General features: G+C 41.2%; 2 protein-coding genes across 4 annotated transcripts; one reads left to right on the forward strand and one right to left on the reverse strand.

Annotated features, from left to right (window-relative positions):
- Positions 1-1,840: 1,840 nt before the first annotated feature.
- eevs (2-epi-5-epi-valiolone synthase) lies at positions 1,841-9,033 on the reverse strand. Of its 3 annotated transcripts, none has more exons than XM_023995523.2 (5): positions 8,827-9,033; positions 3,372-4,011; positions 2,913-3,149; positions 2,375-2,627; positions 1,841-2,260 (listed from the first exon to the last, which is right to left on the reverse strand). In XM_023995523.2, the coding sequence occupies exons 2-5, from the start codon at positions 3,996-3,998 to the stop codon at positions 2,175-2,177; spliced, it is 1,203 nt and encodes a 400-aa protein (XP_023851291.1). In that variant the 5' UTR covers positions 3,999-4,011; positions 8,827-9,033; the 3' UTR covers positions 1,841-2,174. The 3 variants fall into 3 exon arrangements, with proteins under 3 accessions (XP_023851291.1, XP_023851273.1, XP_023851283.1); XM_023995505.2 differs by lacking the exon at positions 8,827-9,033 and adding an exon at positions 6,084-6,367; XM_023995515.2 differs by lacking the exon at positions 8,827-9,033 and adding an exon at positions 5,361-5,604.
- Positions 7,913-21,513, forward strand: zgc:113054 (uncharacterized). The gene is made up of 11 exons (XM_023995491.2): positions 7,913-8,128; positions 9,689-9,878; positions 9,968-10,059; positions 10,154-10,386; positions 10,690-10,926; positions 11,015-11,089; positions 11,282-11,498; positions 12,542-12,750; positions 13,414-13,486; positions 18,037-18,154; positions 20,587-21,513. The coding sequence occupies exons 1-11, from the start codon at positions 8,113-8,115 to the stop codon at positions 20,780-20,782; spliced, it is 1,656 nt and encodes a 551-aa protein (XP_023851259.1). The 5' UTR covers positions 7,913-8,112; the 3' UTR covers positions 20,783-21,513.
- Positions 21,514-23,938: the final 2,425 nt, after the last annotated feature.

Genomic DNA, 23,938 nt, shown 5'->3' on the forward strand with positions numbered 1-23,938 from the left:
GAAAGATGTCCTCAAGAAAGATTTTTCCCAGTCGGAGCTCGTTTTTTTTGCGAGTTCCCAGTTGTCTTGAACGCACTGAAGTCGGAAGCCTGAGATTTCTGAGTTCCGATGACCAGTTGTTTTGAACAAGGCATTAGGACAAAAAGGCTTCTCAACAGTTTTTACCCCCCAAGCCATAAGACTTCTGAACAGGTAACCAATGGTTACCCGGACTATTTACATTGTGTGCCCCCCCCAACCCCTCTTTTACGCTGCTGATACTCTCTGTTTATCTTATATGCATAGTCACTTTAACCATACATCCATATACATACTACCTCAATTGGCCCGACCAACCAGTGCTCCCGCACATTGGCTAACTGGGCTATCTGCATTGTGTCTCACCTCCCGCCAACCCCTCCTTTTACGCTACTGCTACTCTCTGTTCAACATATATGCATAGTCACTTTAACCATACCTACATGTACATACTACGTCAATAAGCCTGACTAACCGGTGTCTGTATATAGCCTTGCTACTCTTATTTTCAAAGTATTTTTACTGTTGTTTTATTTCTTTACTTACCTAAACACACACACACACACCTTTTTTTCGCACTATTGGTTAGAGCCTGTAAGTAAGCATTTCACTGTAAGGTCTACACCTGTTGTATTCGGCGCGCGTGACAAATATACTTTGATTTGATTTAACTGCATAATGTGTGCTAATTGTACTATGTACTACAGTTGAAGTCYGAGGTTTACATACACCTAAGCCAAATACATTTAAACTCAGTTTTTCACAATTCCTGACATTTAATCCTAGTAAAAATTCCCTGTCTTAGGTCAGTTAGGATCACCACTTTATTTTAAGAATGTGAAATGTCAGAATAATAGTAGAGAGAATGATTTATTTCAGCTTTTATTTCTTTCATCACATTCCCAGTGAGTCAGAAGTTTACATACACTCAATTAGTATTTGGTAGCATTGCCTTTAAATTGTTCAACTTGGGTCAAACGTTTCAGGTACCCTTCCACAAGCTTCCCACAATAAGTTGGGTGAATTTTGGCCCATTCCTCCTGACAGAGCTGGTGTAACTGAGTCAGGTTTGTAGGCCTCCTTGCTTGCACACGCTTTTTCAGTTCTGCCAACAAATTTTCTATAGGATTGAGGTCAGGGCTTTGTGATGGCCACTCCAATACCTTGACTTTGTTGTCCTTAAGCCATTTTGCCACAACTTTGGAAGTATGCTTGGGGTCATTGTCCATTTGAAAGACCCATTTGCGACCAAGTTTTAACTTCCTGACGGATGTCTTGAGATGTTGCTTCAATATATCCACATAATTTTCCTGCCTCATGATGCCATCTATTTTGTGAAGTGCACCAGGTCTTGGCTGATTTCTTTTGATTTTCCCATGTCAAGCAAAGAGGCACTGAGTTTGAAGGTAGGCCTTGAAATACATCCACAGGTACACCTTCAATTGACTCAAATMATGTCAATTAGTCTATCAGAAGCTTCTAAAGCCATGACATAATTTTCGGGAATTTTCCAAGCTGTTTAAAGGCACAGTCAACTTAGTGTATGTAAACTTCTGACCCACTGGATTTGTGATACAGTGAATTATAAGTGAAACAATTGTTGGAAAAATTATTTGTGTCATACACAAAGTAGATGTCCTAACTGACTTGCCAAAACTATAGTTTGTTAACAAGAAATTTGTGGAGTGGTTGAAAAACGAGTTTTAATGACTCCAATCTAAGTGTATGTAAACTTCAGACTTCAACCGTATTTTGTACAATATTAAAGTGCATTGCTCCTAAATAAAGTGTTTGTAATTGTGTATTTAAGACACAAGAACTATTCATTTCTTAAACGATTTAATGAGAACATTTGAGACATCAAAAACATCAATAGCAATACAAAGTCATCATACATAAAGTTTTGAATTTCCCTTTTTGTAATGTAGTAGTAAAACTGAGGGGCCGTTATTGTTCAATAGCACAAGACAGCGCTTGCAATTTTCTATCAAATCAAGTCAACCTGAACAATCAACAGCACCAACAAATATCAGCCACAACAACTGTTGAGCATTCTAGATATCTGTGTCAACATGTCAAGCAGAAATGCCACATCCTTGTTTTAATCATTTAAATCATTCAAAGTAAATAATCTACGGTAATGCAAAATATTTGGACTAGTTCAGGTCGCTTGGTCGCAGCTCATCACACCACTTCTCAAACGCTCTGTACAGGGTGTCATCACCTGTGTCATTATAGATCTCTACAGATGGAGAGAAAAAGGAGATTGTTAACACCAGCTTTGAAAATATATGCATTTTTAATCTTTTGTTAATGTGCTGAACTCTAGCTGACAAATACATGTCTGTCTCTTTACCTGCATGCCCTAGGCCATTGGGTAAGGGCATCCTGACCAGCCCACCAGAGTGTTTCAGCCTCTCACAAAGTGAGTGCTGCACTAGTGCCATGGTAACGTCCTGGTGCCACACAGGCAGCTCCAGCCCCCCCATGCAGCCTATAATCCGCAGCTTCTCCTCCTCTGTCATGAGGCCTCTCTCACGGGCCACATAAACCATGTAGGACATATCGATGTTGACCGCCTCTCCGTGCAGCAAGGAAGGGAGCACCTTCTGCAATAAGAAGGTCAGCGTTCAGTACTGTATCCATGCAAAACTCTCTAGAGTGCAGTATTACTCATAGCCACACTGTTTATTGSCGCTAACTAACACAAACAGGTGTGAGTAAACCTGACACCATGCTCATCTGGCACATAGTTACACTAAAAATGGAACAGGAGGTGACAAACATGACATGATGACATATTGGTTCAAACCCGGTTACATACAGTAGCTCATGGAACTACTTGGCTTTGTGGTTATTTAAGGTGAAGCGGTATATAATTGGTTGTACTGTACCATTTCCAGCTCTGGGCTGATAAGGTGACCAAAGTCTACCAGTCTGTCTAAATCGTCCTCCCACAGGTTGGGGGCTAGCTCCTCGAGCATGGTTTCTATGGCCATGCGTGTGGACACGGAGGCAGCATCTTTGTTGTCCCCCTGATGACCGCTGTCAGACTGGAACTTGGAGTCCAACAGGAACTGGCCGTTGGTCTCCAGAAGCTCAAAGAGACCTCTGTGTTTCATCAAGGCCATCTGTAGAGCACACATCTACATTACATTTACATTAAATACCAGTACATAAAACCAGATCTACAGAGCTAAATGAGCATCAACATATTCTCTAAGACTGATGATGTACTGTATATTGTTCTCTACAGTATAGTATACAGTCAAATAGTACAGTATTGTATCTTAAGTTCATGTACAGTCCAATATCTAATCCATATCTGTTGCTGTCAGGCATTGCCACTGTACCTTTAACATTTCGGCCAGCCCATTGGAGATGTGTCTTCGAGAAACAGTTTGAATGAAGGAGCGGTCTAGGAAAGCAGCCACTGGGGGTATGTAGCCACCTAGCTTATTTTTACAGTTGGCAAAGTTCACCCCAGTCTTTGCCCCCACGCTGGCATCGACATAAGAGAGCAGGGTGGTAGGGACACGGATGTAGGGGGTGCGTCTCCTGTACAGGGATGCCGCCAGGCCCACTATGTCCAAGCAGACTCCTCCTCCGATGGCGATGATGGGCTCTGTGCGTCTGTCCAGGGAGAACTTATGGACCTCCTCCAGGATCCTCATCACCAGCTCCATGGACTTGTTCTCCTCGGTGGTGGGCAGGGGCAGGATCCTGTAGAGAACATTATGGGCCTCAAAGTAGTCTGTGAGCTGGCAGCCGTAGAGGTTGTAGACGGTCTGGTCCATGACCACGAAGCGCCTCAGGGGCTTGGTGCTGATGCTGTTCCTCAGGGCCTCCAGCTGCTGGGGGTCCCTGATGTGCCCCAGGAGCAGGGTGTCGTTGCTGGGGTCCAGCAGGCCCAGGGACTCAGTCACCTTGTAGGTGAAGACGATAGGGCTGACCACTGTCCAGGAGGTGCCTTGCTCCATGGTGCTCTCATAGCTGGAAAACGTGATATATTTGTCAGATTATTTTATGTACAGTACAAAATGTACAGTAAATGTTTAGAGAACAAAGCCCGGGGATAAATGTAAATTCACACAATTTCACTTTCTGTGGTGGTAGCTAAATAAAGTGGAAAAATGTGTTTGCAAATTACTATGATAGTGTTGTGATGGCTGGATAAATAACATTATGCCATCTATTCACATGGTGAAATAAATATTTACTTTAATCACTGTCATCCACTGTCTACTCAGTGGCCTTGTGTTAAGGGTCCGCCCTAAGGTTGGGAGTTCAATCTCCACAGGGCTGGCATTATGGGCGAGCCCTAGAGGGCTTTGCCTGCCCTACCGTACCATCCTTGCCCGTCCAAATAAAATATTGAAATATTGATAATTTATTTGACCGAGACGCGCGATGACAGAAAGATTCATCAATCTCAGATAAAGCATCCGAGCGAGCGAAACAGCGCTCCTCTGTCTCCGTATGTGTAGACCATGTACCTGATGCTGTCTGGACAAAAGGAGTATGGCATGTTATACTTTTTCTGTCCAGACAGCATCAGATACATGGGCTAGATATACTAAGACAGAGCGGCGCTGTTGCGCTCGCTAGTTTTAGCAGAGAGGAAGAGGCCAAGTGAGAGGGCTAAATAAACCCAATGCATTTCTATGGGCATAATATGCAGACCTAAGCTTATTGCCTGAATTCCCACCTTTGGGACAACGATTTGCATTGTTAGGGTGGAGACATGAGCATCTCGTCATTATATACAGATCTCTGGTTTCAGCCACTTGTGAATTTGAACGGAAAGTTGACGGGTGCACAGCGCACTGTTCGGATGCTGGCTATCCCTAAAGTAAATTGATGTTTTGCCAAAATTATATAATTACTCCAYTCAAAATACTTTACCAGAGAGCTTGACTTAGCCATAGAGGATCATTAGCTTCTTTAAAAAAAAAGATTTCAAATCACAAGTGCATAGGCCTATGCCTATTCGGAAAGCCAGCAATTTGGGCGGAGCAAGTGGCAATAAGCCTAGCTGATTATTGAGTTGCGGATGTCAGTGAAAAGCATGTAAAATGTGAAGATAATGTGTCTTGAGTATAATGGATCACGGTGTAGGCTATCAARGTGTCCATATGGCAAAGGCTGGTGCTCTTGCATTAGTTTAATTTTAACTTTTAGATTTTTACCATTTTAATTCATATTTGTATGATTAACCACGTGACAATAATTTTGAGAAACTAAAACGTTACGAAAATGCGCATATAAAAATAATCATAACTGGCATACAGATAAGTAAAATTGTAGGATAAATTGTGAGCTTCCYCAAACRTGAAACTCACTAGCTGCCTTTGGTCTTCATTATAACAGCCATTAACAAAATTCAAAACACCGGAAGTCCCATGAAAAAACGAGCCCATCCAACTGAAATCAAATGCCTATCCAACTGATTTGTTCTGGCGCCGGCCCTGGATCTCAGTCTTATACCAAAGACTGTAAAAACGGGACCAGATGAGTCTCTGCTTGGCACTCAGTATTAAGGAGATACATGGTGGTAAGGCCCTGCGATAGACGAGTGTCCTGTCCAGTTGGTGTACTTGTACATCAAGATGCCTCACACTACATTCCGAATCACACAAGTCAAGTCTTGTGCAAGCCCACTGGGCACAAACGTCAGTTCAACACATCTACTTTTGATTTACATTTGGTTGAGTTGTCAACTAACGTGAATCCCAAAACAATTTCACCATGCCATTGGATTTAGGTTAAAAGTTGGTTGAAAAAATTATGAAATTCCCTTATTGATTACTTTTTGCAAATCCAATCAGTTTTCCARGTTGATTACACGTCATCACATTGAATATTTTTGTTGAAATGACGTGGAAACAAGTTTTTGCCCAGTGGGAGGCTACTTATTTGTTTACTTAAAGTCTAGCTAGATCATCAAGAAAACYAATTTAGATGTATGATGATAATGTGCACAAACCTTATATTTTGTATAACGTTTTAATTTATTTTGAATCAATTGAATCCCTTAATTATATTTTAACACAAGTTTTACTCACATTTTGGCAGCTGATACTCGACCCTTTATATTTTTATTCAATTTATTTCCCGATTTGCGTTTCCATGTGCCCTTGACTTGAACTAAGTGAAACTCGTTCTTCTTTATTACTGCAATATTGTTGCATTCCAGTGGGTCTTCCACATGTGTCTTCCCAGTGTTTGCATCAAGCGACATCTTGATATATTTATGTATTGGAAGCTAATGAGTGACCGATACAGAGACAAGTAACCTAATGGAGCATAATGTTCACCTCTTATTACTCTCTGTATATATACATATATCCTCGACAGCAGACCACTTCACTTCTACTAGGGGAGGAGCAAGTTTTTCCAGTGTGCTTATGAAACTGTAGCCAAAACCATTGTGTAGCACGTGCCCCAGCATGATCCTTACACAATTTTTGGGAGTGATGTAATGAAACTATAGAATTATGTAAAGAGGGATCCCCGCACAATAGGCTATATAATTGATTAGCCTACATTTTTTTCTGTAAAAAATATTTAGGCTACTTAATAAAAAACTTCTGACTCCACATCAATAAACATGTCATGGACCATTTGTAATTGTATTTGATCACACATACTGTATGTTATTATGTCAAGTCTTTTTTATTTCACTCAAGGAATAAGAGAAGCAAGATAAATACATTTGTAAAAGATACACATGTATTGCAAAGTTACATGTGAAATTTTGGGACACTTGACTTCTTTGAGGGTTATGTATTTAGCCTACTGGGGGAGCCTACATCAGACTTGCTTTCTTGTGCAGAAAATGTGCTATCAGACTGATGAACATGAGAAAAAAGCTTTGGATATTACCCCTTTTGTGTGTGTGCCAAATTGACTGTAAGAAAAAAACATTTTTGTTTAGTTGAATTGTGGTATGTTCAATTACGTAGCCTCKTAGGCTACTTAACATACTGGACACAGGTATGCAACAGTTACAAGAGAAAGTATTTATTTGTGGCACTGGATGGATGTTGTCAGAGGTCAACCTGACCAGCTACTGTATAGAAACACATTCAATTGACCATTTTTCATCTGAGCACATCTGGTGAGTTCATAGTGTTCTGTTTGAAGAGTAAATATACATGTAGCATCTTAATTTGGGGCAGCAGGTAGCCTAGTGGTTAGAATGTTGGGCCAGTAACTGAAAGGTTGCTTGTTCAAATCCCTGAGCTGGCAAGGTAAAAATCTGTTGTTCTGCCTCTGCACAAGGCAGTTAACCCACTGGTCTTAGGCTGTCATTGTAAATAAGAATTTGTTCTTAACTGACTTGCCTAGTTAAACAATTTGAGCCAGTTTGTTACAACAGGAAAATAAGCCTACAGGAATTGTGGATTATAATTKATTGGCATTTTGATACTTAAAAAAAAAGGGAAAATCAGGTTTGATATTTCAAAGTGGAAATTACAAACTTCAGAAGCCTTTTTAAACCTCAAATGCAATAATCATTGCAGTAAAGTTGTCCAGCAACAGGGTAATCAAATTAAGATCCTACACCTGAAAATAAAGAGTAATAAAACGTGCAGCTGACAACAAAAGCAGATGTCAGTCTAGGATTAGCCAAGATGAAAGTTTAAGATCAACTTTTTTGTAGAGTAATGGGAAATATGCACATTCTTGAAGTAAGGTGATTGTTCATGTCTTTTTGTATTGAGCTAAGAATCCATTCTATTTTATTATATCATTTGAATGATTTCACATTTTACATGGCTCATTTGAACTCTTCAGCACCTCATGACAAAAGTGTAAACATGATGGAAACAATTTGTCGCGAAAGGTTTACACAAAAAGTTTGACATCGATAGACAGATCTTACAGGTCAACGGACACGTGGGCGGACCTACTGTGTGGAAAACTAGGAGTTTATTTTGGGGAGTTTCGTAAGCCATCAATAAAGATACATTTACACAACTGAAACGGGTTTAAGCTATATAGATAGACAGACAGCTGCTTTGCCAGTCGCCCTTTGTGATTTGACAATTTGTTGTGTATTTTGTATTACGAACGCCGTGGAAATTCACCATGCAGGCTGCCAAAGGTATGTCGGGTCTTTCTCACAGAACTAGCTATGATTGCAGAAGCTAGAAAGAATGAATGGTTGGGCTAGTTAGTTGTAGAATGCAGGAGAATGTCGCGGGGAAACATCAACTGGAAAGATGATAGGACACTTAAATAGTATATTCATAATAATCCACTATTTTTGCATTATAAAACTAAACATTACATTTATATTAATTGTAATTAAATTAAATAACCTACACATAGGACTAGCTAGATGCGGTTAAGAGGTCAATGCATGGAACGCAGCCGTGGGGGACTAGGACGCCGGATTGGCGCACATTTAACAAATCTGATCTAACAAAGTAGATATTCGTCAAATCCGTCAAGATTGATGTATTGTAACATGCCCACAATGTAGTTACTAACGTCCGATTTGAATATATTTGGTTGTTTTCGCTACATAACATTTAGAATTGGTTCCTTTTCAGGTTTAGAATAAGTGACTGCTAATGCTAGTTTCCTAACTCCCGTTTGTAGTATCGCTAGCATACAGAAATCCGTGGTGGTAGTCTAGTTTTGAACTGTATTGCAGTTGAGTGGTGACGATGGCATTAACATGTATTGGGGTTGACATCTATACAAGCAGTTTACTCCGATTTTTACATTAACATAGTGTGAAATACACATAAACAATCGCCTAAATGTATGAGGTACCCTAAGGCATCTTTCACCCACGCGTTTCGATGGCATATCCATGGTTTTGGTCGAGTTCCATTGACTTCTTTACCGTATCTCTAGGAACATACACTTATAACCCCGCCTGTTGCAGTTATTTATTGGATCCATCCGTCTTTCCTAGAGCTCTGTTTCCATCTAATGGTATAGTTATGTCATGACACACAGTAGTCTATGTATTGTCCAGTGGGAAAAGTACTTAACTGTCATACTTGAGTAAAAAGTCTAAAGATATTTGCTTCTAAAAGTATTTGGTTTTAAATATACTTAAGTATCAAAAGTAAATGTAATTGCTAAAATATTCTTAAGTATTAAAAGTAAAAGTATAAATACCTTTACATTCTATATATGAAGCAAACCAGACGGCACAAAAGTATTTTTTATTCACGGATAGCCATGGGCACGCTCCCAACACTCCAACATAATTTACAGACAAAACATTTGTGTTTAGTGAGTCTGCCAGATCAGAGGCAGTAGGGAGGACCAGGGATGTTCTCTTGATAAGTGCGTATCATATGTAACATTCCATATGTAACAAGTACTTTTGGGTGTCAGGGAAAATGTATGCAGTAAAAAGTACATCATTTTCTTATGAATGTAATGGAGTAAAAGTTGTGAAATATAAATATTAAAGTACAGATTCCCCCCCAAAAATGACTTAAGCAGTACTTTAATGTATTTTTACTTAAGTACTTTACACCATTGGAATTCCATATTATTATAACGTCACTCCTTCTCTGTATCACCTTTTTTTTTTACCCCCCTTCTGTCTCAAATTGTTCATTAGTATAATAGCCTACTGTACTCATTAATTCTATACTGTATAGGCTTGTGTACAGTTTTGGTCTTGTGTTCTCTGCAGTCTCTGACACCCCGATGGAATTCATGGTGGATTTCTTAAACAAAGCCAAGGAGATAGCAGATAGCAATGCCAACATTCCAGAGGAACTGAGGGTCAACCTACAGAAGGCCCTGGACATAGCGTGTGGTCTAGATGGCTACCTGGAGAAAATGAGCAGCCAGGAAAGTGCACCTCTCGCTGAGCTGTATCAGTGAGTAATTCTCTTGTCCGTCCCACAGACACAGTTCACATGGATGGTTTCTCATGCACATTCTTACTTAATCCCATACGGATGTGTAGGAAAACGATGGAGCACAACTGGGATAAAGTATTCGAGGAGGGCAAGACTCAGTTTCGGCTTCCAAAAGAGTGCATCACTGGGCATGTGGAAGGTGAGACATCTCTATTGGGTACAGTTGTGTGGATGCTTGGTTTGAGATACATATTTAAGTGTGCTAAATATTTGTCTTGATGTTTCATTGGCAGGCCAGACTCTGAAAATGCTGGTTCACATGAGTAAAGCCAAGAGGATCCTAGAGATAGGCATGTTCACAGGGTATGGTGCTCTCTCAATGGCTGAAGGACTGCCCGAGGATGGTTCACTGGTTGCCTGTGAGATTGAGCAATATCTTAAAGAATTTGCAAAGCCCATATTTGACAGGTCTCCACATGGCAAGAAGATAACAGTGAAGATTGGTTCTGCAATGGATAGCTTGAAGGTGACTAACTACATGTTGTGTAACTACATTGATTAAGTTTAGCCTGCAGTGATTACACATGTTAGTCTACTTGCTTAATAACCACATTATATAGTTACATGCATATACAATGCAAACCAAATCACTTAAAGTAACACACCTATTTGTAAGTGTAATAAATATGAGTACAATAAATAGCCAATTATATATATATATATATATAACAACCATTACACCTGAGTAAAAGGCTAGACACTGTATCAGTGTATCTAGCTCATTGACAGTGAATGGTCCAGCTCTCTGATAATATTGTCTCTTTTAAAGGAACTGGCTGCAGCAGGCGAGCAGTTTGACATGGTCTTTATCGACGCAGACAAGAACAACTACATCAACTACTACAAGTTCATCCTGGACCACAACCTCCTACGGCTGAGTGGTGTGATATGTGTGGATAACTCTCTGTTCAAGGCTAAGGTTTACCTAAAGGACACCGCTGATGTAAACGGGCTGGCGCTTCGAGATTTTAACCAGTTTGTGAAGAGTGATCTTCGTGTGGAGCAGGTCAGTGGAGAGACATGGCTTGTAATCTGTCTAATTATTGCTGGGTGTTTACTCCTGTGTTAGTAAAGAAGGTTTTTCTTTTTTTAAGGTCATTGTCCCCCTCAGAGATGGCATCAGTATCATCCGCAGAGTACCCATGGCAACAGCATGTGCAGGCACACAGGTAACATACGACGCATCCTCAGTCAGAACCACACTTAGTGCCAGTGCTAAAAGGAAAAGAAAATTACTATCATTGTTGTCATTGACAGCTGTAGTTACTACCATGAGTCAAATGGTGACTATACAGTACTTAAAAGCTCATACAGACTTTTCCCTTCTCACTTATAACTCACTTGTGTTTGACTTGTCTCAGAGCAAGGTAACAGACGATGAGGTATTCCGGGGTTTGAACGGGATGTCGATCCTGGACCGGATGCGTCTGGACGGCAGGGTGGCCTATGTGACGGGGGCAGGCCAGGGTATAGGCAGGGCGTTCGCACATGCCCTAGGAGAGGCTGGGGCCAAAGTGGCTGTGYTAGACCTGGACCAAGGGAAGGCTGAGGGCGTGGCAGAGGAGCTCACATTGAAAGGTAAGGCTTTGGCATTAGCGCACACAACTATGATTGTCACAATGTTGGATTTTCATATTAACCTTCCATGTATTACCAGCAGATGGTGCTCTACTGTCAGGGAAACGCCAAGGAAATACTGTACATCATTGTTCCCCTATTAGCGGCCCAAGATTTGAATTGTTTTATTTTACTATTGTTGGACATGATGTAAAAATACCCCCACTCATAATAGAGAGATATACACTACACTGAGTGTACAAAACATTATGAACACCTTCCTAATATTGAGTTTGCACCCCTCCCTTTTGCCCTCAGAACAGCCTCAATTCGTCAGGGCATGGACTCTACAAGGTGTCGAAAGCGTTCCACAGGAATGCTGACCCATTTTGACTCCAGTGATTCCCACTGTTGTGTCAAGTTGGCTGAAACCCAGCAGCGTTGCAGTCCTCAACAAAACCGGTGTGCCTGGCACCTACTACCATACCCCATTCAAAGGCACTTAAATCTTTGTCTTTCCCATTCACCCTCTGAATGGCACACGCATATGATCCATTTCTCAATTGTAGCAAGGTTTAAAAAAACTTCTTTAACCTGTCTCCATTCCCTCCTCTACACTGATTGAAGTGGATTTAACACGTGACATCAATAAGGGATCATAGCTTTCACCTGGTCAGTCTATCATGGAAAGAGCAGGTGTTGTTAATGTTTTGTATACTCATTGTATGTGATTGTATGCAAATGTAAGCCAGGTTTGAATGATTGTTTTAGTGAAATATTATATCTGTTTTGGCTTCTTGCGGTCACTTTGTAGTCTACAAATGATTTGTAATTATGTTCCGGCCCCCTGACCTTCCGCTCAAGAAACCATCGTCCTGCGGCTGAATCTAGTTCATTATCCCTGTTGTATATTGTAATCTGATTATATTATATTTTCAGACAAAACTTTAATCTGCACCACATGGCACCATATTTTGCATATGAAGACACAAAATAGTAATAATATCAGTAATTTCGAACTTGCCTATTATTGCATTTTAAACAGCCACTACTTTTTAATCCAGGGATAAATTGCATTGCGATTACTGCTGACATCAGCAAATCGTTAGATGTTGAGAGGATGATTGACAGCATTGTGTCCAAATGGGGAGCGATCCAAATAGCATGCAACAACGCAGGGATCAACATGAACTCAGCCAGTGAGGACACCAGTCTGGAAGAGTGGGACCAAACCTTTGATGTCAACTTGAGGGGGACCTTCATGTGTTGTCAGGTGTGTGATTCCTCTACTGTATTCTGTTGTAAGCCGAGGCCACTTATAGGGGACGCCTGATCTGCACTATCGTCTAGGATTGATGTGCCCAGCTGGTAATACACTTGTGTCCCCAGTGGACCGGCTGAATGCGGTGCGAAATGGGGTTGGAAAATGTTTTATTAAGACGGTACACATATTTTTCCCTTTTTTCCCCCCAACTGCCCGCCATTCAAGTTAGTTAAAGAGGAAAATGATGCCTTTGCAGCCTGACTGCAGGATGCTTTATGTACAAGCCGGTCCACGGGAGACACAAGTGTATTAACGGTTGGGCATATCAATCCAAGACGATAGTGCAGATCTAGAGCCCACTTTTGGCAGCCTAGGCTAGTATGCTACTGTAGACCTGTGTGATCTATTTCATTACTCAGAGGGTCATACCAGTGGCATAAGTCTGTCTGGAAAATGGGAAACATGTACAGTTGTTTGCATTTGAGTTTACACGTCTAACTGTTTTGGGGGGGAATGTTTGACGTGTAAATTACACATGGAATATATGAGAGTTTGAGTAGGGTCTTTGAGTAAGTATGAATAATAATGAAAAGTGTACACATAGGGTGTCAATACTAAAAGTGTGATGAATGTTTCTAATATGTGTCCATTCTCCCTGAATTCTTGCCTCAGGCTGCAGGTCGTGTGATGCTGAAGCAAGGATATGGGAAGATTATTAACACAGCGTCCATGGCCAGTCTAATAGGTTAGTGAATATTCTATCTATCCTGTATGTTCCCTTTAGATTTGATCAACATTTTAGAGGGAGAATGTCTTCCTTTCATCTCCATGTATGGTGAGTCAATGAAGAATAATGACCTGAGCTTTGTTGCTGCATTGATATGTCTCCTATAGTACACTGAGAAGTACAGTAATGTAATACTCAATACTGATTTTGTGCACCAGAACATAATTGTATACGGTTTCTTTCTGTAACGTTGCGAAACGACTTCAATGGGCTTGGTATTCTACAGTCTTGCCATTTCAGTGTACTTTAGTGAACTTAGTGACAGAGGAGGAAACTTGGTGACCCATTTCACAAATGCAATCTATTTTTTTTTTTTTTAGTATAATTGCTAATACTGCTAATCTTCACCATATAACTGTTTATTCAGGACAATGCTATAGTGATTTATCCACCCACATTATTCTCCCGCTGCAAACACAGTTAGTTGTGATTGCTGCTCATCAAGGCAGTTTTGCATCATAATAAACATCCATCTCCTGAGCTCTAGGGAGGATGTGTTAGTAAGGAAACCTGAGGTCCAACATGTAAAAGGCTTCCTGTGCAACAACCCTGCCTGCCTCTGTAAAGGGCTGTGTTTAAGCAGCAGATGCTTTTACATTTTACTAAGTGCCTTGTGAAATGGGAGTTATTCCCAGCCCAGTGTAAATCCTCCTACACGTTCCTCCAGAGAAACAGTAACACTTCATCAGCAGTATAGTCATCGCCAATAAACTGCTGTGACATATGGGCCTGAGTCCCAACTGCAGGGGCAATCTGTAAAACAGGGCCATGCTGGTAAATAGAGGATGGCAAAAAAAAGTGATCAATTACTCACGTTACGCACAGTCCTGCAGGAATTTACTTTATTGGTCTGGACATCTGTTATAGTATTGTCATAATGAATAATCAGAGGGGACCTGTTTTAGCCAAGTAGGGTACCAAAAAGCAGCCGTGAATGTGTATTTTAATTGGACAATGACAGCTTTTTGACCATCTGCTGAATAAAATGTGTTTTTCCCCTCCCCTGTACATTTGAAGAGAATGATGGTAGGCCACACAAAGGAAGAGCATTTTTGACAAACTAATATATATATATTTCCCATGCTGTTTGGCTGTATTGGAGAGTAGATGTAAAGTATTTGACCTGACTAAGGAGGATAGAGAGAATCATGTCAGCGGCACGCTCATTCAGCCTGTGTACCATCTTTACTTCCTATCTGTCCTGAGGACTTGAGTATGTGTAGGCCTGTGATGAAAAGGGCTCGTTTCCCCCCACTTAGAATGGGCAATAAGTAGCAGGGGGGATGTTAAAGAGGGTTTTAGACAGTGCTCTCTTTCTCCCTCTAAGGATTACTGCTCTTAAAGACGGAAAACATCAATGCAGGTTTATTTGAAGGATGAAGGCCTGTTTTGAACGGTATTTTGGAGCTGTATCATCAGGTCTTCAGTGAGGATTAGCACTGTTAGGCTTTTTTAGCTGTGTTTCCTGTCCTGATAAATCGGCTTTCACCTTCAGTCTGGGTGTAAGCCCTGGGCTTTGCTCCTCCTCACGTGCTCCTCCTCTCCTCCAAGGCTGGGGTCCTACCCAAGGGCCTGCACCTCCTCCTCAGCCTCCTCACTCCATCATGGAAGCATCCTCCATCCTCTTCTCTCCTCACATCAGCTCTATTCCTTTCTAAACAAACGAGGGACCGTGAATCTCCTATCCACTCTGTCTCCCCAGGACCAGCCCCTGCCTCTCTGCAGCTGTGTCATATTTATCATCTCTGTTCCGACCGAAGCAATTTGGCAGTGAGATCAAGGGGCGACGAGGTTAACTACTAAAGTTGTATGTAACTTGGAGGCTTCCCTGTGATAATTAATCAACCAGAGGGAAATTAGCCACTGTCCAAGCATCCCATGCAGTGTGCAGCATCTGTGATGGTCAAGGCAAACAAATGGTTTGTTGCTGAAGATGGTGCGTAACTGGACATTACAAGCAATTATTTTGACATGGCTTTATCCACGGGGTCCCAAGTACCTAATGGAGGTGTTTTCATGTAGCATGCAGTAGAAACCAGGGTGCTGAGTTATGATTGAAATGAAGAAATGGATAGAATGAATAATATGCAGGGGTACTCGAGTGGCGCAGCGGTCTAAGGTACTGCATCTTAGTGCAAGAGGCGTCACTACAGTCTCTGGTTCGTATCCAGGCTGTATCACATCCGGACGTGATTGGTAGTTCCATAGGGCGGTGCACAATTGGCCCAGCGTCGTCCGGAGTAGGCCGTCATTGTAAATAAGAATTTGTTCTTAACTGACTTGCCTAGTTAAATAAAGGTAAAAAGTCTACATTGTAGTGTGTGTTTCATGGTTATTAGAGGGGTACGGTTTGTCTTTTGGACATTGAGTGCAGTTTATATGGTTATTCCACATTTTGTTGTGTTACAGCCTGAATTCAAAATGGATGAAATTGATTTTTCCCCCACCCATCTACACACTATAACCTATAATGACAAAGTGAAAACATGTTTTTAGAAATGTTAGCAAATTTAATTGAAAATGAAAACATTTACATAATTATTCACACCCCTGAGTCAATACTTTGTTGAAGCAATGGTGATTACACTTCGTGTAGTCTCGGGTATGTCTGTATAAACTGGATTTGGGGATTTTCTCCCGTTCTTTCTTGCAGATTTTCTCAAGCTCTGTTAAGTTAGATGGGGAGAGGCGGTGAACAGCAATCTTCAAGTCTTAGGATTCAAGTCTGGGCTTTGGCTGGGCCGTTCAAGAACTTTCACTTTCTTGTTCTGAAGCCATTCCAGCGTTGCTTTAGTTGTATGCTTGGGGTCATTGTCCTGTTGGAACGTAAATCTTCTCCCTAGTCTAAAGTCGTTTCACTCTGAAGCAGCTTCTAATCAAGGAATTGTCTGTTGTGCCTGGTTTTCTCCAGTGCTTTGAATTCAGGCCAAAGAGTTACATTTTTGTCTCATCAGGCCACAGAATCTTTTGCCTTGTGCTCTGTCTTTCACGTGCATTTTTGCAAACTCCAGGCGCGGCTGTCGTATATTTTTTTCAGGAGTAGCTTCTGTCTGGCCTTTCTTCCATAAAGCCCTGATTGGTGAAGTGCTTTAGAGACTGTTGTCCTTCTGACAGGCTCTCCCATCTCAGCCAACAAACTCTGTAGTTCTGTCAGAGTGGTCATTGGGTTCTTGATCACCTCCCAAGTTCCTTCTTGCCCAGTTGCTCAGTTTGATTGGACGGCCAGCTCTAGGCAGAGTCTGCGTAGTTCCATATTTTTTTAATTTCCCAATGATGGAGACCACTGTGCTTTAGGAAACTTTCAAAACTAGTATTTGTTTTATACTCTTCCCCAGATATATGCCTCAACACAATTCATGGTATAGTTTCTGCTCTGACACAGATTTGTCCGTCGGACTGCTAGATGGTGAAGCGTGATTAATCACTCCTGAGAATGCGTTTCCACTGCTCCAGAGTCCAATGGTGGCGAGCTTTACACCACTCCAGCCGACGCTTGGCATTGCGCATGGTGATCTTAGGCTTGTGTGCGGCTGCTCGGCCATGGAAACCCATTTCATGAAGCTCCCGACGAACAGTTCTGGTGCTGATGTTGCTTCCAGGGGCAGTTTGGAGCTTGGTAGTGAGACAATTTTTACGCGCTTAAGGACTCTGCAGTCCCGTTCCTTGAGATTGTATGGCCTACCACTTCACAGCTGAGCTATTGTTGCTCCTAGACGTTTACACTTTGCAAAAACAGCACTTACAGTTGACCAGCCAGGGCAGCTCTAGCAAGGAAGAAATTTAACGAACTGACTTGTTGGAAAGGTGGCATCCTATGACGGTGCCACGTTGAAAGTCATTGAGCTCTTCAGTAAGGCTTATCTACTACCAATGTTTGTCTATGGAGATTGCATGGCTGTGTGCTTGATTTTATACACCTGTCAGCAATGGGTGTGGCTGAAATAGCCGAATCCACTCATTTGAAGGGATTGTCACATACTTTTGTATATATATAGTGTACACTGCCAACTGTGGGACCTTATATAGACAGGTGTGTTCCTTTCTAAATCATGTCCAAACAATTGAATTGGCCACAGGTGGACTCCAATCAAGTTGTTGTGACATCTCTAAGATGATCTTAGGAAATTGGATGCACCTGAGCAAAATGTGGTGTGTCATAGCAAAAGGCTGTGAATACTTATGTAAATTAGATATTTTTGTATTTCATTTTCAATAAATTTGCTAACATTTCTAAAAACATGTTTTTACTTTTTAATTATGGTGCATTGTGTGTCGATGAGTGAGGGTCATTTTTATTTATTTAATACATTTTTTATTCAGCCTGTAACACAATGAAATGTGGAATAAGTCCAGATGTATAAAAACTCTCTGAAGTATGTGTTTTAATTAGTTCAAGTTTAGTTTAAAGCAAGTGATCGACAACAATACAGAATTTTTTTTTTAAATACAAAAACCTATGCAGGTGTAGTTGGACCAATACTACTTGACTTGATTTGTCCCCTCTGCAGTGCCCCATCCACAGAAGCAGCTTGCCTACAACACCTCAAAGGCAGGAGTGGTCAAACTGACACAGACACTTGGCACAGAGTGGATCGACAGAGGGGTCCGGGTTAACTGCATCTCACCGTAAGTTTGTGTCCCAAATGTTCGTTTTATTAAATGACCTGGCTTCAGAATAGGCCTATAGTGTCAATGTCAGATCTTATCTGTATCACCATGCCACAACAGTTCACACATCACAAATACTTTTTAAAATTTCAATCCTAACTTTGATTTAAGAATGTACACATACAAAATGTCCATGGACTTCAAGCCCATCTATTCTGAACAAAAATATAAATGCAACATTCAACAATTTAAACCATTTTACTGAGTTACAGTTCATATAAGGAAATCAGTCAATTTAAATAAATAAATTAGGCCCTAATCTCTGGATTTCACATGACTGGACAGGGGTGCAAACATGGGTGAGCCTTGGCAGGCATAGGCCCACCCACATGGGAGCAAGGCCCACCCACTGGGGAGCCAGGCCCAGCCAATCAGAATGAGTTTTTCCCTACAAAAGGGCTTTATTACAGACAGAAATACTCCTCAGTTTCATCAGCTGTCGAGGTGGCTGGTCTCAGACAGGTGAATAAGCCGGTTGTGGAGGTCCTGGGCTGGCGTGGTTACACATGGTCTGCGGTTCTGAAGCCGGTTGGACGTACTGCCAAATTCTCTAAAACGACGTTGGAGGCAGCATATGGTAGATAAATGAACATTCAATTTTCTAGCAACATCTCTGGTGGACATTCCTGCAGTCAGCATGCCAATTGCACACTCCCTCAAAACATGATATATCTGTGGCATTGTGTTGTGTGACCAAACTGCACTTTTTAGCGTGGCCTTTTGTCCCCAACACCAGGTGCACCTGTGTAATGATCATGCTGTTTAATCAGCTTCTTGATATGCCACACCTGTCAGGTGGATGGATTATTTTGGCAAAGAAGAAATGCTCACTAATAGGGATGTAAACAATTTTGTGACCAAAAGAGAAAAGCTTTCTGTGCATATGGAACATTTCTGGGATCTTTTATTTCACCTCATGAAACATGAAACTTTACACTTTTGTTCAGTATGTATTGCTATTTGTTGAGCTGCCAAGAACAGTAATGATGAGAAGCGATTMAGTTTTTTCCTCCATTGTAAAAGTTCAATTTGAGAATGAGGCACCCATTTAAGCCCTCAAACAATGTGCTCAGCCTTAATTAGATGGTGTCTTTAGGGAGGAATGAACCAAACACTTGCTCTAATTGTTATATTCAATTAGGGAATCAAATGAGCATCCTCACTCCAAGTGTCTCCACAACAATAGCACATTGTTTGTATCTAGTTGTCTGTGAAGCTGTGGCGGGAAGAAGAGAACAGAGGAACACTCTTCGCTGCGCTGTGTATTTGTGTGTTAAGTCGAGCATCCCTTAGCCCCAGCAAATCTGTCCGGTGGCTCGGCATGCGGGGCCCGTCACCACACCCAGAACAAAGCGCCCACTCTGCTTTATTTATCGGCAGCTTGTTTGCTAATTTTAATTTGCAAAGAAGCAATTCTTTCCCCCTTCTAACTGGCTGTCTCAATGGGGCGCTGATTTCTTAGAAGTGACAGTCAGTAAATATGCATAAAAAAGGGACACAATTAGCGAGTGCGAGGTTGACTGCAGCCTGATTTCATTGGCAACTTTAGCCGCACCGGTGATAAGCTGCATTATCTAGAAAATTGGCTGAGGGAAAACAGCACCTCTGATTGCCAGGAAAGGTTCCAGATAACAGGGCGCTGAAGAGAAATATAATTGAGGTGGAATATGTTAACCAAGGTGTCACATGCTTCTTGGAGCCGCTAATTTATCCAAATGTTGGAATTTGTATCAAGGCACAGCCAGGAATACTGTATGCCTAACATGTTGGGTACGGGCTAAAGATGAGAGTCGACCGTGAAGCTTTTAGTTACTTTCATAATGATTGTGTGAAAAGCCTGAAGTCGTCTCACATTAGACACAGCTGTGTTGACACATTTATCCAAATTATATATTTCAATAGGTGGAGAGAAAATCATTGGTCATGATAGATTAATGCTGACACAAGCATTGTCTAAACATGAAAGTACCTAAGTCTCAGAGGAGGAAATCAGATGAGGAAATCACTACAGTACCAACACACCTGTTTCCTTTAAATGCCACTCAAGCACTATGCCTGAGAATCAAACCAGCTAAAGCACATATCAGGCAGGAATCAGGGAGACAGAGAAAGTGATAATGTACAGGCTCCTGAAGGCAAATTACACCTAGGGTCCTGTCGTACCCGGTGGCGCTTCCTGCGACGTGCCAGTCATTTATCACCACGCGTCCCACTGTAAATATCATCAGAGATGTACCCTTTTTCTGAAGGGTAATTGGGTTTATTTATTATTTTATTTTGGTTACCCAAGTGGTGGCTCTGAAACGCCACACTGCTGTCACTCCTGGCTTTGAAGTCTGATGTCTCTGAATTCTCTTTCCCTCCATCTCTGTCTCCCTTTTTCTTTTCAGGGGGATTGTTGACACCCCTCTCATCCACTCGGAGAGTTTGAGGCCCCTGGTGAAGCGCTGGCTGTCAGATATCCCTGCTGGACGACTGGCTCTAGTGACAGACCTGCAAGCTGCAGTGGTCTACTTGGCATCTGACGCCTCCGACTACATGACAGGGCATAACTTAGTCATAGAGGGTGGGCAAAGTCTGTGGTAGAGAGAGGGAGAAGCTTAATTTTTCCCACTCTTGGTTCACTCTTGGGAATAGACACCCACCGCAGGTGGCTGGTGGCACATTAATTAGAGAGACGGACTCATAGTAAGGGCTGGAATGGAATGATATGGAACACTTGGCTTCCATGTGTTTGATTTCCACTCTCCATGCCAGCCATTATTATGAGCCGTCCTCCCCTCATCAGCCTCCTGTGGCAAGCACTGTGACTGATCTCCACAGGGAGAATAGGATAACATAGAGATTAGGTCAGTGATTACCTCCCTGGTTTACCATTATGTCAGATTGGAGATTATTTTACAGTTTCATACAGTAGTCTTCACATAAAAGGGACATTTATTTCGACACAATTGTGCTTTTATATCCCTGTTAATTTTCTTGACAGAAATGCACACTTTGTTGCAAATCCTTTGGACATCTGTGTTTTTATAAAGGAACATTTTTCACGCTGGAATCTGTGAGTGAATCTTATAAACAGGTTTTGACACCATTGGCCCCATCAGAGGTATTTGTTTCATAAGTGAAAAGTACTTGAAACGGGTTCATAGTTCAAGATTTTAATACACTGAATGCATGCTGCTTTCTACTGTGCAAGTGCAGTACGTACTGGATATTAGATTGCAAAAGATGGGTTGGGCATAGTAGAAAGTGCTGAGATGTGTATGACAACTGTACGAAATACAGTCTCTTTCTAAAATAAACACTATCAAACTTAATATTGTAACTAATCCTTTCCTTATGGGGACTACATACTGAACACATACATATGGTTTCAAAGCTAACTAGACATTCTATGCATAMAAATGTGTAATAACTCCCTGTTTGACAGTCCTGGGATGGTTGTGTTTCTCCGGGTACCCTAGCGTACCCCCCTCCTTCAGCTCTTCTCTCATGGTTTTGCTGATTGGTCCCCCAAGTGGTGCTTACAATCCACATCTTAATTGCTCCCTGTACTGTTTATGTGCTGCAAAACAATGCTTAAAGGAGAGGTTAGCTGAGGGCACGGCCTTAGTCACTGCAATTATACCAAAGGAGTGTCCAATTAGCACCATCCATGCAATGAGACAGTGCTTGTTTGTGTGAGCAACTTCTCACTATTAGTACTCAGATTTACATAATGGGGTCCCTTATTAACGGGGCTAGTGAGTGAGAGGATCCCGTTTAGATCTGGAAAGATCTGACGAGCTCTGCATTTCAGTTGGATTTAATGTAGAAGACAAACCAAACCTGCATGGTAGATAGACACAACTTCCTCACACGACAATATCAGAAATTCGATTTCTGTAAGCAGTGAATGTAAAAATGTATCCAGAATGACCTAATAAACATCTTAATATAACGAGGGTAGAATATTAGTTAGGCATTTCGTCAGATGGCCACAAGGGGGCAGTCTAGAGATGGGGAGCTACAGATATTTGCTGTTCTCCACCTTTCAGTATACAGGATAATCACTGTTTGAATGTGGGGTTATCAAGAACATTATTTGCCATTATCCGAGGGTAATAACAAAGGGTCTGCTATATGTTTATGTGAGGAAATTAGGATTGAAAAGACATCTGCAATTCTAGTGTGCAAACAGCTCGACATGGGAATGAATCTGTGTTGAAATGTTGAACAAGCGCAATGTACAGTACTTTCAATTAAAATGAAACTGAAATAGTTACATTTCCAATGTATTAAAAATGTAATGACATTTTAATTAATTAATTAATCTGTTGCTACTGCTTGCCAAGAGATGAGGTGAGTAATTGTCAAGGTTCACAGTAATTGTWATGCAGGTATCTACACAGTTTATGTTGGGAATTGTAATAACTGTTCTGATTGTAATCTACTCTCTTAATCTTAACTAAAGAAAAACATTTACATGTCAGGTAACAACTTCTATTGTGTTTTTCCATTAGTTGTACCTAAACACAGGTCGACTGGGGTCATACATACAGGTGTATCATTTTGTCAATTCATTAAAGTGTAGCCTATAGTTTTTAAGGCATAACTATTGTAGCATCCACAGCAACATGTTAAACTCCATCCTCTGTACTGCTGCCTACAACACCTCACTTTAGTCAGGAGTTTATTCACTTCATAATTCAGTCTAAACTGTTTTGATGTTATTATGTTTTGTATTGCTCTAAACGGTTTCAAAGCCCTTTTTGAAGATCTTGTTTTCCCTGGAAAGCGCAACCACAAGAGCCAAATCTAGTATTTTGAGCTGAAAATGTGATCTCTCCAAACCTATGGCTTGCTTCATGAGGTGTAAGTGATCTTGAATACATTATTTATGACCTCCTTGTGCTGCAATTACGCTCAGGAGCGGGGCCCYCGAACATGCCYGTGTTGTGCTAAAGAGTTCTTCAGCACAAAAGCACTTGTGCCCTCGCACTTCAAATCAACTTTGATTAATGTCCATGTTTGTCCTGGAATGCAACATTTTACAGCAGAAGCAAATTGTGAGTAGCCCTGGGTCGATGCGACAACAGGAGGAGACAACACAGAGCGGAGCACAGCCTGTATCTGGGTGAGAGAGTACGTCAGGGTTTATAGATGGCATATTAACATTTGACAACATCAATACCCTTTTATTGATGTATTTTATCATGCTTCAGCCCTAGTCTAGTGAGTGAGATATTTGAAAATGAAATGTATAGCCTTTATAAATGGAGCTAAGGCTCTTACAACAGTAGGTCTACAGGACCTATTGTGTCAATGAAGTGTGGACAAAATCTATTATTTAAAATCATTTAACTTTCAACAGGTCAATAAAGGCTTCATTTCACTGATGTAAATACAGTTAAATCACCTCAATCATCCTTATTGTGGTCATACCATACGTTTATCAAAATTAGGAAGGGTAGTGAGTAGAAAATGGGGGACCAAGTACCTTGATAGTGTTGAAAGACAATTGACACAATAAAAGCCTCTGTCAATTTTGACAACAGTGTCAGAACTGTAGTAGGTAAAAGGTCCAATTACTGTGATTGTTTATTTTTGACCATTTTTATTGGAAACAAAGTGTCTTGGCAGAAAGCTATTTCTCTAGCAAGAATTTAGCTAGGACTGTCTGGGAGCCTTATTGGAGGAACCTAATGAGAGGGATATCTAACCTAAAAACTAGCTGTTATTGGCAGAGAGGTTTGAAACTCT

This window comes from Salvelinus sp. IW2-2015, linkage group LG1 (genome assembly GCF_002910315.2).
Source record: "Salvelinus sp. IW2-2015 linkage group LG1, ASM291031v2, whole genome shotgun sequence".
In the NCBI taxonomy this organism is placed as follows: Eukaryota; Metazoa; Chordata; class Actinopteri; order Salmoniformes; family Salmonidae; genus Salvelinus; species Salvelinus sp. IW2-2015.

Excerpts from the sequence above, each read along its gene's own strand:
- eevs (XM_023995505.2), bottom strand. The coding sequence starts at position 6,259 with ATGTCGCTTGATGCAAACACTGGGAAGACACATGTGGAAGACCCACTG. Across the intron at positions 3,150-3,371 it reads GGCTGGCCGAAATGTTAAAG|ATGGCCTTGATGAAACACAG; the intron begins GTACAGTGGCAA and ends TGTGCTCTACAG. Across the intron at positions 2,628-2,912 it reads TCAGCCCAGAGCTGGAAATG|AAGGTGCTCCCTTCCTTGCT; the intron begins GTACAGTACAAC and ends TTCTTATTGCAG.